This window comes from Prionailurus viverrinus, chromosome C2 (assembly GCF_022837055.1).
Source record: "Prionailurus viverrinus isolate Anna chromosome C2, UM_Priviv_1.0, whole genome shotgun sequence".
Taxonomy (NCBI): domain Eukaryota; kingdom Metazoa; phylum Chordata; class Mammalia; order Carnivora; family Felidae; genus Prionailurus; species Prionailurus viverrinus.
The window spans coordinates 92,655,298-92,671,265 of NC_062569.1; the positions used below are offsets into that span (position 1 = coordinate 92,655,298).

General features: G+C 33.5%; 1 protein-coding gene across 3 annotated transcripts in view; it reads right to left on the minus strand.

Moving 5' to 3' along the window:
• STXBP5L (syntaxin binding protein 5L) overlaps positions 1–15,968 on the minus strand; it is a 398,449-nt gene that overhangs the window by 197,091 nt on the left and 185,390 nt on the right. For all 3 annotated transcript variants that reach the window (XM_047876610.1, XM_047876607.1, XM_047876609.1), the window contains exon 10: positions 1,137–1,215. In XM_047876610.1, coding sequence (XP_047732566.1) covers positions 1,137–1,215 — 79 coding nt within the window. The remainder of the gene's footprint in view (positions 1–1,136; positions 1,216–15,968) is intronic.

Consider the following 15,968-nt stretch of genomic DNA (forward strand, 5'->3'; position numbering starts at 1 on the left):
TCTGACTTCGGCTCAGGTCATGATCTCATGGCTTGTGAGTTCGAGCCCTGCGTCCAGCTCTGTGCTGAGAACTCAGAGCCTGGAGCCTCTTCAGATTCTGTGTCTTTCTCTCTCTCTCTCCCTCTCTTTCTTTCTTTCTTTCTCTCTCTCTCTCTCTCTCTCTCTCTCTCTCTCTCTGCCCCTGCCCGCTTACACTCTGTCTCTCTCTGTCTCTCAAAAATAAATAAACATTTAAAAAAAATTTAAGGGGTGCCTGGATGGCTCAGTCAGTTGGTTGTCTGACTTCAGCTCAGGTCATGATCTCCAGGTCTGTGAGTTCGAGCTCCGCGTTGGGCCCTGTGCTGACAGCTCAGAGCCTGGAGCCTGCTTCGGATTCTGTGTCTCCCTCTCTTTCTGCCCCTCCCCTGCTAATGCTCTCTCTCTGTCTCAAAAGTAAATAAAAACATTAAAAAAATTTTTTTAAATCAAAAATAAATAAAAATAAACATTAAATAAATTAAATAAAATTAAGGTTTAGGCATAATTCTGAATGAGAATATTACCACTAATAATTACTGGAAGTAAAAAGAACACTGTTGATTTATAGGATAAGACTGCTATGTACACATGATAAAACTTTATTATATACTATTATTCAATTTTTTGTCTTAAAATTTAGTACTATTTTAATATGTTAATATCTAATATACATCAGTGATTATCTTTCCATCTAACTATAATCTTTCTAATTTCAGCATGTAAAATCCTAAAGTACAGAGACTTGGTTATGTATTTAATTCTATCATGTAAAATGCTAATAGGTATGTTTCTGCTGAATAACATTGAATGGTTGCTACTTGTAATGTGTATGGCCCAAAGGTCCTACTTTGTTAAAATTAATTTGCATAATATTCATCTGAATATTCATAGAAAGTTAAAATAATTGGCAGTTGCTATTTGTAATATTCATAATAACATCATAGATATTCCTATTAAACAATAAGAATCATTATCATCAATGATGAGGATATAGCCCATTAATATACTTACATAATTACGTAAAACTTTAAATAATATATAAACATTAAATGTTATTTGCCTTTCCTGTCTCTGTTTTTATATAATCTCCTATATTCCCCAAAGTAAAAAATGCATACCTGTTTCTACAGGTCTTGTATTCTACTTTAAGAATTGGCTTACAAGACTCAGATTTTCTTCCTTCTCTTTGACTTTTTCCTAAAGAAAGAAAAAGGATTTTGTTAAATCATATTTAAATTTTACTCATCCATGATAATTTCAAAAGTTTGACTAAAAGAATATAAAGAAAAGGGATAATTTTGTGTTTTGCATAGGATAAACACAGTTCTATGAATCCAAACATATGTGTTGAATTTGTAAACAATTTGTTAAATTCTAATAAAGTTATTTGTAAATTTGTATCTGTATTGTTTTGTATTCTCCATGTATAAATCTAGTCTGTATAGTTATTTTAATTAACTTTTAAAATAAACAACTTTAAAATTGAAGACATATACACGTACATACTCTTCTGCATAACGAAATGTATTATTATGAAAATCCATACTTTCACATGCAGAAAGATTTGCCATTTAAAACTTATGATAGACTATCAAAATAATTGTATTTTTGTCAAAATTCATGTAAAGGAAAGTCCAATACACAAAGAACACAGATGGCACATTTCAATGATATACTATATTTGCATAAAAATAGTGTCTTGTAGGGAAAGGTTTATGTTGTTTAGACTCCATGGATTTTGCAAAATGATCAAAAAGAGTAGGAAATGGACATAAAGCTACTTCTACATATAGCATCTTTCTAGTTATGCTTTTGCTTATAATTCTGTCTCATTTTGATAAAATTGATGATTTTGAAGTATGTTTCTTTTTTATTTTAATAAGCACTCTTATTTATTCTTGTATTGCTACAACTGTTTATAGACACAGATACCTATTATGTAGAGAGATGTTTATGTGCATTTAAGTTTAAATTTTCAGGATAGCTTCAGAATGACACAGTCATAATCTAAATAGGATGTCAACATAGTTTTATTTAATTTGTTTAAAGGGCAGGGTATCAGCATACAACATACCTTATCTGCTCTATGGCATGCTTTCTAAATTTGCCTTCTCTTTCTTTTACCCTACCTCAACTAAAGAAGCAACCAATAATAAAATATTGGTCATGGGGCATTTGGGTGGCTCAGTTGGTTAAGCATCAACTTCAGCTCAGGTCATGATCTCACAGCTCATGAGTTTGAGCCCCACATCAGGCTCTGTGCTGATGGTTCAGAGCATGGACCTGCTTCAAATTCCGCATCTCCCTCTCTCTCTGCCCCTCCCCTGTTGTGCTCTGTCTCTCTCTCTCTCTCCCCCAAAATAAGCAAACATTAATTTTTTTTAAATATTGGTCATAATCATTCACATTATAAAAAATATTTTAAAGTATCTGTATTATATATAAAAAAGAATTGCTGACATGATACGTAGGTCATGATGCCTTAAAAATAGAGAACTTTGGCTCAGGGACTCACTCTGAACAGTAGTCTTAGCGGGGAGGAACAGCTGGTTGGTGATTACTGGTTTGGGTAACGTGGGAATAGAGAAAACTGAAAGAAATAACACTATAAGGAAAGAGACCCATTCTCCTCAGTTGATATCTTTTTCCTCCATTGCTTGTCTAATAATTGCCAATCCATTAATTAAATCAAAACCGTATATTTGCAGTTGTTTATATATACACGTATATAGGTATGTGTGTGTATATGTGTGTGTGTATGTGTACACACATACACACACACATATACATAATGGAAACAATTACTGTTTTTCAATCAATATACATCAGTATCATACACAGATTTCAGTAAAAAAGAACAGTATCTTAATTAATTATTTACTTCAATTTCTAACTCCAATAATTAATTTTTGGCTGAAGGTTTTCAACTTTGATTATATTCATTGCCTGTCAGTAATTGAAATATGCTTATATGTAATGTAAAAAATTGTCATAAAAATTATATTTATTGCTACTCTTTATGTTCAAAGTACTATACTAAATGGCAGGATAAAAAGGAATAACCATCAAGATGCTTAAAATTTACTAGCTTAAGCAAAACAAATATAAAACTGACAATATGAGGTACCATAAATAAATGAGTAATAGACATGAAGTGTTGAGAATAGTAGGAGTACATGAAGCAGTAGTTAAGAATATTATGGCTTCACTTTATGACAGAGAATTTCCAGATGACTTTCTAGAAGCTAGATTAAGCATTATAAATAGGACTTGGGAGTCCCAGTCCAAGATGGTGACATAGGAAGACCCTGAACACACCCCCCACAGACATACCAAATCTACACCTACTTATAGAGCAATTCTTCCTGAAGAACTGAGGGCCAACTGAACAGCTTATGTACAACAAAAAATATACCACAAAAGAACAGCACAAGAGAGGGAAACACAAAGGGAACCTTCACCCCCAATGCTATGAACTACAGTGGGGAGGGGTAGGACTAAGGGACAGGAAGCAGACTCATCTGTCCTGGGGCATAGAAAAAAAGTTATGGTTTAAAAGGGCAACTAGAATATAATGGAACCAGCCCTAGAGCGCTGCCAAATGGGAGGAGGACCGAAACTGTCTTAGGGCTAGAGGGACTGGCAAGCTCCACTGTCTATGATAGCCCTCCACCTTGATAGTAAAGATGGGGGCAGGGTCCAGGTGCCATAGCTGGTCTGCCACCTCAGCAAAACCTGGGCCCCTAGCACATGCCAGCCCTTGATGACCTGGGACAAAGAAAAAAGCCACAATTTAAAAAAGCAACTAGCATATAGGGTACCTGGGTGGCTCAGTTGGCTAAGCGTCTGACTCCAGCTCAGGTCATGATCTCATGATTCATGGGTTCGAGCCCTGCATCGGGCTCTGTGCTGACAGCTTGGAGCCTGGAGCTTGCTTCGGATTCTGTGTCTTCCTCTCTCTCTGCCCTTCCCCCATTCTCTCTCTCTCTCTCTCTCTCTCTCCCTCTCCCTCTCTCTCTCTCAAAAATAAACATTTTTTTTTAAAGCAACTAGCATATAAAAGACTCCACCAAATGTCATGGAAGCTATTGAAACTCTCCAGGCAGACAAGCACCATGGTTTACATTCCCCTCTCCATCTTGAAAGCTTGCACAAGAGCAGAATCCAGGCACCCTAGCTAGCCTACTACCTCAATGACTCTGGGCCCCTAGCCCACACTAGCTCTAGCTATTCCACCAAGACAGCACCACTGTGGTGCACACTGGAATACTCCTTATCAGTGTTCACTACAGTTACAGCCCTTTTGCCAGAGTGATACACGGGCAAAGCACTCGAGAACACTCCAGGGCCAGGCAATGTTGACTCCAGACAATTCACCAGGCACCTCCTGCATGGAGCACCCTAGGACCACCATCCCTCCCTCTGCATAGCTCACACTCTTCCTCAGTTCCAGCCTCTCCACCAGGGCTCCCCCTGCATGGATCATTCTGGGATACCCCAACTTGCACCAACTTCAGCTTTAGCCATCCTTCCAGGGCACCCTCAGCACAGAATGCCCCAGGAGCCCCCTCCCCTCCATCTTGCACCCGCTTCAGTTTTAACTATCCTGCCTGGATTCTCTCTGTGTGGAGAGCCCCAGGACATCCCAGCTTGTATCCACTTCAGCTTCAGTCTTCCTGCCAGAGTATATAATGTGTAGGGTCCCAGGATACCCCCTTCCCCAACACAACTTATACCCACTTTAGCTTCAGCTGTTCTGACACAGCACTCTATGTGGAGAGTCCTAGGATCACCCTGGCCCCCACCCATTTCAGCTTCAGCTATCCACCAGAGAGATCCCAGCACAGAGTGCCCCGGGACCCAGGGTACACAATAGCCATAGCTCTGGCCAGCTAACCAAAGTCACCAGGCACTTAGTCTACACAGGGGATGGTAATACACAAGATCATTCCTTCAAGTTTAGAAGAAGTAGCTGTTTCACTTAACTCACAGATACAAAATTAAGCAAAATGAGGAGACAAAAGAATATGTTTCAAACAAAAGAGGAAAACAAAACTCAGAAAAAGAACTAAATGAAACAAAGATAAACAACCTACCTAACAAAGAGTTTAAAGTAATGGTCATAAAGATGCTCAATGAATAGGAGAGAAGAGTAGATGAACTCAGTGAGAATGTTAACACAAGTTTAAATATATAAGAAAAGCATCATCAGAGTTGAAGAATACCATAACTGAAATGAAAAAATCCACTAGAGGGAAGTAACAGTAGATTAGAAGGTGCAGAAGCAATCTGAAAGAAAGGGCAATGGAAAGCACCCAACCTGAACAGCAAAAAGAAAAAAGAATTGTAAAAAATGAGGATAGGTTAAAGGATACCTGGGACAACATCAAACAAACATTCTCATTATAGGCATCCCAGAAGGAGAAGAGAGAAAGGGGCACAAAACTTACTTGAAAAAAAATGATAGCTGAAAATTTTAATAACCTGGGGAAGGAAAAGACATCCAAGTTCAGAAAGCAGAGTTCCAAACAAGATTAATCTAAGAGGTCCACATCATGACACATAAAAATTAAAATGTCAAAGATTAAAAATAAAGGGAATTTTAAAAGCAGCAAAAGATAAAATTCTTTTAGAATGTATTCACACTTAAGTGACTATCAAATTAATATAGACTGCTATATACTTAGAATATTATATATGAAACTCATGGTAACAACAAACCAAACACCTATAATATATACACAAAAAATAAAGAGAAAGAAAACCAGTAATTACACTAAAGAAAGATGTCAATCACAAAGAAAGAGAGCAAGAGAAGAAAAAAGGAACACAGAACTACAAAAACAGCCAGAAAACAATGAACAAAATGGTAAGAGTACATACCTATTAGTAATTACTTTAAATATAAATGCTCTAATGCCCCCATCAAAAGACATAGGGTGGTGGAATAAATAAAAATACAAAATCAACCCATCTAAATGCTGCCTATGAAAGACTCACTTCAGACCTAAAGACACATACAGACTGAAAGTGAAAGGATGGAAAAAGATATTCCATGCAAATAAAAGCAAAAAAAAAAAAATGGGGCACAATATTTATATCAAACAAAATAGACTTTAAAGCAAAAATTGTAGTAAGAGACAAGAAGACACAATGATAAAGGGGTTAATCCAACAAGAGGATATAGCAGTTATAAATATCTATGCAGCCGACACTGGAGCACTCAAATAAATAAGGCAAATATTAACAGACATAAAGGGAGAAATTGGCAGTAATACAATAATAGTAAAGGTCTATAACACACGACTTACATAAATGGATAGATCAGGCAGAAAATCAATAAGGAAATGGAGTCTCTGAATAACTTAACAGAAATATATAGAACATCCCATCTAAAAACAATAGAATATACATTCTGTTCAAGTGTACAAGAAACATCTCCAGGACAGATCACATGTTAGGCCATAAGACAAGTCTCAATAAATTTAAAATCATATACAACATCTTTTCTGACCACAACAGGATGAAACTACAAAATTAACACAAGAAAAAATGTGGAAAAAGCACAAACAGATGGAGGCTAACCAACATGCTACTAAGAACCAGTGGGTCAATGAAGACATCAAATAGGAATTTTAAAAATACATGGAGAGGAATAAAAATAAAAACATAGTGGTCCACATCTTTGATGGAGTAAAATCAGCTCTAAGTGGAAAATTTAGAGCACTGTAGGCCTACCTCAAGCAACAAGAAAAATCTCAAATAAATAATCTAACCATACACCTAAAAGAACTAGAAAATAAAAACAAACAAAGCCCAAAGTGAGTAGAAGGAAAGATAACATCAGAAATAAATTAAATAAAGACTAAAAAATCAATAGAAAAATCAATGAAACCAAGAGTTGCTTATTTAAAAAGGTAAACAAAATTGATAAACTTTAGCCAGACTCATCAAAAACAAACAAACAAAAAAGAGAGTGGGCCCAAATAAACAAAATCAGAAATGAAGGAGGAAAAGTCAGTAACAGCTGACATTGAAGAAAAATACAAAGGATTATAAGAAACTACTACACAAATTATATGTCAACAAAGTGGACAACCTGGAAGAAATGAATAACTTCCTAGAAACATAGACACTTATAGAAATGAATCAGGAAGAAATATAAAATCTACAAAATCTAAACAGACCAATTAGTAGTAATGAAATTCAACAGAAAATCAAAAAACTTCCAACAAACAAAAGTCCACATCCAGATTGATTCACAGGTGAATTCTACCAAACATTTGAAGAAGAGTTAATATCTATTCTTCTCAAACTATTCCAAAAGATAGAAGAAAAGGGAAAGCTTCTAAATACACTCTATGAGGTCAGCAATACCCTGAAAACAAAACCAAAGACACTGTGAAAAAGAAAACTATAGGGCAAGAACCTTGATGAACACAAATACAAAACTTCTTTTTTTTTAATTTTTTAATGTTTATTTAGTTTTGAAAGAGAGAGAGAGAGAGAGACAGAGCATGAACAGGGGAGGGGCAGAGAGAGAGGGAGACACAGAATCCAAAGCAGGCTCCAGGCTCTGAGCTATCAGCACAGAGCCCAATGTGGGGCTCAAACTCACGAACTGTGAGATGGTGACCTGAACCAAAGTCAGACGCTCAAGTGATTGAGCCACCCATGTGCCCCAAGATACAAAACTTCTTAACAAAATATTAACAAGCTGCATTAGCAACACATTAAAAGGATCATTCACCATCATCAAGTAAAATTTATTCCAAGAAGAATGCAAGGATGGCTTAATATATACAAAACATTCAATGTGATACATCACATTAACAAAATGAAGGATAAAAGTGATAAGATCATATCAATATATGTACAAAAAGTATTTGATAAAATTCAACATCCATTCATGATGAAAACTCTTAACAAAATGAGTTTAGCGGGAACATACCTCAACATTATAAAAGTGATATATAACAAAACCCACAGGTAACATCATGCTCAATGGTGAAAAACAGAGCTTTTCCTCTCAGATCAGGACAAGGATGTCCAATCTCGCCACTTTTTAACATAGTACTGGGAGTCTTAGCTTCAGCAGTCAAACAAGAAGAAGAAAATTGTTAGCATAAATTAATTCAGTAATGTTGTGGGATACAAAATTAATATACAAATATCTGTTGCATTTGTATATACTAATAATGAAGTAACAGAAAGAAAAATTAAAAAAAAAAACAATCCCACTTACAATTGGACTGGAAAGTATGAAATGTCTAGGGATAAACATAACCAAGGAGGTGAAAGACTTATACTCTGAAAACTATAAAACAGTGATAAAAGAAATGAAAGATGACATAAATGGAAAAATAGCCCATGCTCATGTATTGAAAGAATATCATTAAAATATCCATACTACCCAAAGCAATCAACAAATTCAATGCAATCCCTATCAAAATGCCAATAGCATTTTTCACAAAACTAGAACAAATAATCCTAAAATTTGTATGGAATCACAGAAGACCCCAAATAGCCAAAGCAATCTTGAGAAAGAAGAACAAAGCTAGAGGTATCACAATTCCAGATTTCAAGATTTACTACAAAGCTGTAATAATCAAAACAGTATGGTACTCACAAAATAAAACACACACACACAAAAAAAACACACACCAAAAAACCCAACAACAAAAAAATAAAACAACACACATAGTCCAAGGAACAGAATAGAATGCCCAGAAACAAATCATGTTTATACAGTCAATCTATGACAAAGGAGGCAAAAATATCCAATGGGAAAATGACAATTCTCTTCAAAAAATGGTGTTAGGAAAACTGAACAGCTACATGCAAAAGAATAAAACTGTGCTACTTTCTTATACCATATACAAAAATAAACTGCAGATGGATTAAAGTCCTAAATGAAAGACCTAAAACCATAAAACTCCCACAAGAAAAGATAGGCAGTAATCTCTTTGACATTGGCCTTATCAATATTCTTCTAGGTACATCTCCTCAGGTAAGAGAAACAAAAGCAAAAATAAATTATTGGGACCACACCAAAATAAAAAGCTTTTGCACAGTGAAGGAAGTCATTAACAAAATGAAAAGGCAACTTACTTAATGGGAGAAAAATATTTTAAAATGATGTATCTGATAAAGGTTAATGTCCAAAATATATGAAGAAACTATACAACTCAACACCAAAAAAATAAATAAATAAAATAAAACCAATCTGATTAAAAAATATGCAGAGGACTTGAACAGACCTTTTTCCAAAGATGACATACAGATGGCCAACAGACATATGAAAAGATGCTCAACATCACTAATCATCAGGAAAATGCAAATCAAAACCACAATGAGAGGTCACCTTACACCTGTGAGAACAGCTAGAATCAAAAAGACTAGAAATAACAAGTGTTGGCAAGGATGTGGAGGAAAACAGACCCTACTGCACTGTTGGTGGGAATGTAAATTGGTGCTGTCACCATGGAAAACAGCATGGAGATTTCTCAAAAAATTAAAAATAGAAATACCATATGATCCAGTACTTCCACTACTGGGTTTTTAGCTCAACAAAACAAAACACTAATTTGAAAAGATATATGCACCTCTATGTTTATTGCAGTATTTACAGTAGCCAAAAATGGAAGTGTCTATCCATAGATGAATGGATAAAGAAGATTCAGTGTATGTATATATGGTCTACTATATAATGAACTATTACACCTCCATAATAATAATGAAAAAAGACACCCAATTTGTAAATGGGCAAAGGAACTGAATCAGTGTGTCACCAAGAAATATTAAAAATGACAATAAGCACATGAACAGATATTCAATATCTTTATTCATTAGGGAAATATTTAAAACCACAATGAGATATTATTGTATACCTACCAAGATGGCTATAATAAAGATAGATATTAACAAGTGTTGATAAAGATGTGGAAAAGTTGGAAACCTAATACATTGCTGGTAAGTATGTAAAAGTCTGAGGACTCTGGAATACAATTTGGCGGTTCCTTAAAATGTTAAATAGGAGTTGTCATTTGATCCAGTAATTCGATTCTTAGGTATATTCCAAAGAGAAATGAAAATATGTGTCCATATAAAAGTTGTACGTAAACATTCACAGAATTATTCAGATAGTCAAAATATGAAAACAACCCAAATGCCCATCATGTGATGAATAGATAAAAAAAAAAGTGGTATATCCATACAATGGAATATTATTCACCAATGAACAGAAATAAAATACTTAAATTTGCTATGACATGGATGAACCTTGAAAAAATTATGCTAAGTGAAAGAAACCAGTCATGAAAGACTACATTTAATCGGAGTTCATTTGCATGAAATGAAATGTAGTCAAGTCTACAGACAGAGGAACACCAGCAGTTGCCTAATGATGGAGGACTAGTGATAAGATGACTGTTAATGAGTATGGGATTTCTTTTGGGGATGACAAAAATGTTCTAAAATTAGATTGTGTTGATGGTTGCATAACTCTGAATAAATGAAAAACCAATGAATTGTACACTTTAGTGAATTGTGAATTACATCTCAACAAATTTGTATTTTTTAAAAATAGAAGTTTAAGTTCTTTGAAGTACAGCATTAAACTTCAGAACAAACTATTTTCATCACTTATATCTCAGGATTTCTAGTTTAACAAAGTTTTGGGGATCTTTAAATTTACCTTGTTTTTATGGTTGCTAGCTCAATGACATTTAAAACACAGTACACACACACACACACTCACACATGCATATACACACACACTTAAATAAATTTCTTTCATTTCAGTAAGAATTTATTTATTTCAGCAAGCATTGTTCAGGGCATCTAATCTTCCAAACCATCTATAATAGACCATTTCTTTTTGTTCAAATAATTTTCCTATTTTCATGTTTATTTTTGCTGTACATATGTACATCTGATTTTTAAAAACTGTTATTTTTCTTGGGAACAAATTGAATTTTGAATTAATATGTGGGGAGCTAACATTTTATAAAATTAACTCTACCCATGCATACATAGGGTATGTTTTTCATTTATTAAAGTTCTCCTTATGTCCTTTAGTAGAAATAACATCTCACTGTTATTTTACATTTACTTCGGGGATTCTTATGGATGCTATTTTTTTCATGGTTGTAATCATCCACTTTATTTTGTTTTGTATACAGAATTCTCATGTTATACTTAATAGTATTCCTAATTAGTTTTTATTTTTAGCTGTGCAATTACATTATCGAAAAGTAATTTTGAACCCTCAAAACTTTTAAAAAATATTTATTTATTTTTGAGAGAGAGACTGAGAGCAAAAGCAGAATGGCAGAAAGAGAGAGGGAAACACAGACTCTGAAGCAGGCTCCAGGCTCTGAGGTGTCAGCACAGAGCCTGAAGCGGGGCTCAAACTCATGCAAAGTAAAATTTATTTTGAGATCATGAGATCATGACCTGAGCTGAAATTGGACGTTTAATCGACTGAGCTGCCCAGGTGCCCCAAAACCTCTAACCTCTTAAATATCATAATTCTTTTTCAAGTCTAATTACATTACATATTGTTTTGAGGAAAATGTTAAATAATGGTGATAATTGTTGACATCTCTATCCTGTTTCTGAGCAACAATGTCACTATTAAGGATTAGATGGGATTTAAGATCATATATGTAGATTGTGTACGTGTGTGTGTGTGTGTGTGTGTGTGTGTGTGTGTGTATGTATGTTTAGCTGAGGGCATTGTGATTGAATAATACATATGTGAAATCATTAAAATTTACTGTGAAAGAAAAATAATATCTGTAGTGCTAGTGAAAACCAGCTACAATAAGGACAATGTCACCACAGTGCTAGCCTCAAGTAAAATAGGTACTAAATTAACCTTGTTGGCTGTGGCCACCTTCCCTCTTTTCCTACTACTGTCCAATATGAGTGTCAGACAAAGCCTACTTTTGTAGTATAGAAAATATTGATTTGTAGAAAAATAATAAATCTATATATGGTTTCCCAGTTTAGGAAACACAATGGCTAAAGAAAAGGGGGGGTAACAAAATTATATTCTATACTATATTCAACATAATATCCATAATATGCATTATACAGTCCAAATTATTAGATATATGAAGAAGCAGAAAAATTTGAGTCATTCTTATGAACAGAGGCCATCTTCAAGGGGAAGCATATTTTGGTTTCATCAGACAAAGATTTAAAACAACAATTATAACTAGACTCAATGTTTAAAGGAAAGGGAAGGGAAAGGAAGGGAAGGGAACTGCTCATAATGACTAAACAGGGGAAATCTCAGCAGAAAAATACAAAATATAAAAAGGTAGCAAGTGGAAAAATATCTAAAATAAAAATAACTTAAGGGACTTAATAGCTGAATGAAGATTACAGAGGAAAAAGACCAATGGGAATTATCCAATTTGAAATTCAGAGAAAAAATGATTAACAAAAAAATGGAGGCTCAGAAACATGTGGGACAATACCAAAAATTCTACCAGACAGATAACTAGTGTTCCAAAAAGAGATGTAGAGAGAGGTTGGAGCAGAAAAACACATTTGAAAAAATAAAAGCCTGAAAATTTCCCCAATTTTGTGAGAGATATAAATTTCTAAATGTAAGAAGCTCTGTAACTCTTAAACAGAATGAATTTGAAGAAGAAAACTCTAGGCATATCATAGTCAAATTATTGAAAATAAAAGTTATAAAAATTTTGAAATTAGCCAGGGGAAAACAACAAATTATATACAAGGGAACCAAATGTCAAAAACACCACACATTTCTCATTCAGAAACACTGTAAACCAGAAAATAATGGAACATTTTTAAAGCGTTCATTCAGCACCTTAAAAACAACACATACACATATACAAACTGTCAACCCAGAAATTTAAATGCATCATAAATGTGCTTCAAGAATAAAAGAAAAAAAGAGAAGAACTTTTAGATAAAGGAAGGTAAGTGAAATGCTGAATGATGTTGCTGTATCCTCAAGAACAAATGAAACTATAAAACTTCATGAATACAAAATTATATTAAGAAAATTATAAATAAAATACAGAATATTTTCCTTCTAATTAAAAAATACTTAAGACTACTTAAAGCAAAAATTACAACAGTGTATTTAGAACATATATAACTATTATAATAGTATAAATGTAAATAAATATATATGATTATGAAGCTTCTACATTTTTTCATAAAGTGCTACAATGTTAACTCTAATAGACTGTGAAAAGTTAAAGAAGTATACTGTAATCCCTAGAGTAACTGATCAAAAAAAATGTCTTAAGATAAAATGCCTACATGTAAATTAGAAGGAAATTCTAATAAAAACTTTCACATAATCCAGAAGACAAAAAAAAAAAAAAAAAAAGAACGATGAAAGAAACAAAAAAAAAGATCGGACCAACAGAAAACAAATAACTTGGTGTACCCAAATCCAATTCCATCAGTAATTACATTTAATATTAATGGACAAAATACTTCGACTAAATGATAGAGACGAAATAAAAAAGACCCAACTGGGGCACCTCGGTGGCTCAACTGGTTGAGCATCCAACTTTGGATCAGGTCATGATCTCATGGTTTGTGACTGCTGTCAGCACAGAGCCTGCTTCAGATCCTCTGCCCACCGGTCTCTCTGCCCCTCCCCTGCTCATATGCTCTCTCTCAAAAATAAATAAACATTAAAAATAAAAAAGACCCAATTATATGCCCTCTATAGGAGACATAATGGATGCCTAACAATTAAGCCTCAAAAATACATGAAACAAAAAACGACAGAACTAAAGTAAAAAATGGTCATTCCATAATCCATAAGAAATTTTAATACCATTCTCTCAGAAATTGATAACACTAATCAAGCATCACTAAAATCAGAGGATCTGATTAATATTATAAATCACCTCGACCTACTTGATTTTTACAGTATATAAAGCAGAAATGAACAGAATTACAGGGAAAAATCTATAATAATAGAATTTTAACTTACCTCTCTCAAAATTGGAAAATCAAACAATAAAAACTTAGCAAAGATTTAAAATACAAAGAAAACACAATTTCAAGTTTGACCTTTGTATTGGAAATGTATTCTTTTCAAGCGTACTTGGAACTTTGTAGTAATTATTTGTTTATGTCTAATTATAAAGCAAATCACAGTTAATTTTGTAGAACTAGTATCATGCCACACTCTCAGACTACAGTTAGTTTCCAAATCTATAACAAAACACATTTTTAGAAATTATAAAACAAATGTCTAACTCAGACATCAAAGAAATTATAATAGAAATTAGAAAATACCTCAAACTGAATATTAATGAAAATTAAAATTTTTAATAAAATTAATATCAAAACTTATAGAATACAGCTAAAGTACTACTTAGAAAAATTTTTATTTTCTAAAATAAAAATAGGTGAAATGAAATGTAACAAAATGAACCTGAAGAATATAGATAAATATGACAATGAATGCCTTTATTGTAAAAATCACTGATGTCTGCTTAACTATGGAGAGGCAATGGTATTTAACTTAATCTATATGTTATGAGACAGGTGCTAATGTTTTCAACAACCTGTGAACAGAATTTTAGCCCTTTAAACAGGAAAACAGAATTATAGTTGACTCTTGAACAGCATGGGTTTGAATTGTGTGGGTCTACTCATGTAAAGATTTTTTAAAAGTTTTTATTCAAATTCCAGTTAGTTAATATACAGTATAATATTAGTTTCAGGTGTACAAGCCACTCTGTAAAACAATATGAAGTTTCCTCAAAAAGTTAAAAATAGAACTACCCTTCAATCCAGCAATTGCACTATTAGGTATTTACCCAAAAAACATAAAACTAATTCAGGGCTGCCTAGGTGGCTCAGTCCATTAAGCATCCAACTCTTGATCTCCGGTAAGGTCATGATCTCATGATTCGTGGGATTGAGACCCGAGTCAGGCTATGTGCTGACAGCATAGAGTTTGCTTAGGATTCTCTTTCTCCTTTCTCTGCCCCTCCATCCCCCACCCTCTCTTTCTCAAAATAAATAAATATATAAGCTTTAAAAAAAAAAACCTAGTGATTCAAAGGAATAGATTTTTAAAAATATAGTACTGTAAATATATCTTTTCTTTCTATGATTTTAATAACATTTCCTTTTCTCCAGCTTACCTTATTGTAAGAATACAGTATATGATACATATAACATACAAAATATGTATTAATTGACTGTGTTTATCAGTAAGGCTTCTAGTCAACAGTATGCTGTTATTAGACAAGTTTTGGAGGAGTCAAAAGTTATATATACACAGATTTTCAACTGCATGAGGATCCGTGCCTCATCTCCCATACTGTTCTAGGGTCAACTGTACAGAAAACAACCCTAACTTATAAATATGGATATGGTGAAACATATGAAAGTATTAAATATCTAATCCAGCCAAAAAGAACTCGTATAGAAGTTGACAGTCAAGAAGAATAGAAGTAAACAGAAAATTTATGAATAAATCATATTATACACATACAAAAAAAAGGCATAAGGATTTTAGGGGGAGGAGAAAAAGTAAACTCATCATAGAAATAAATATTTAAATCTGAGTGGGAGGTATAGCAAATAACTATCCAAGGTTTCTATACTGGCAATCTGTAAATGAAGCATCTGAAAGTAAGTGAGTAAATGCAAAGTAATCTCTAAGTAAAGCTGCTAGGTTAAATGTTGTAATAATTTAATAATTTGTAAATGGAACATGCAAATGTGGTAGAAAAAAGGACAGACCAACACAAGATGGAAAAGTGGATCTTGTGGTTTATGGGTCATTCATTATAAAGAAATAATAGTAAATTTTCTAAATCTGACACTATAATAAGTGCTCAGAAAATATAAAATAGACTGTGTTTGATTAACTGCTAGGTTTTGACCTCTCTATTCTTACAACCAATGATATAAGGTAAACATGGAAC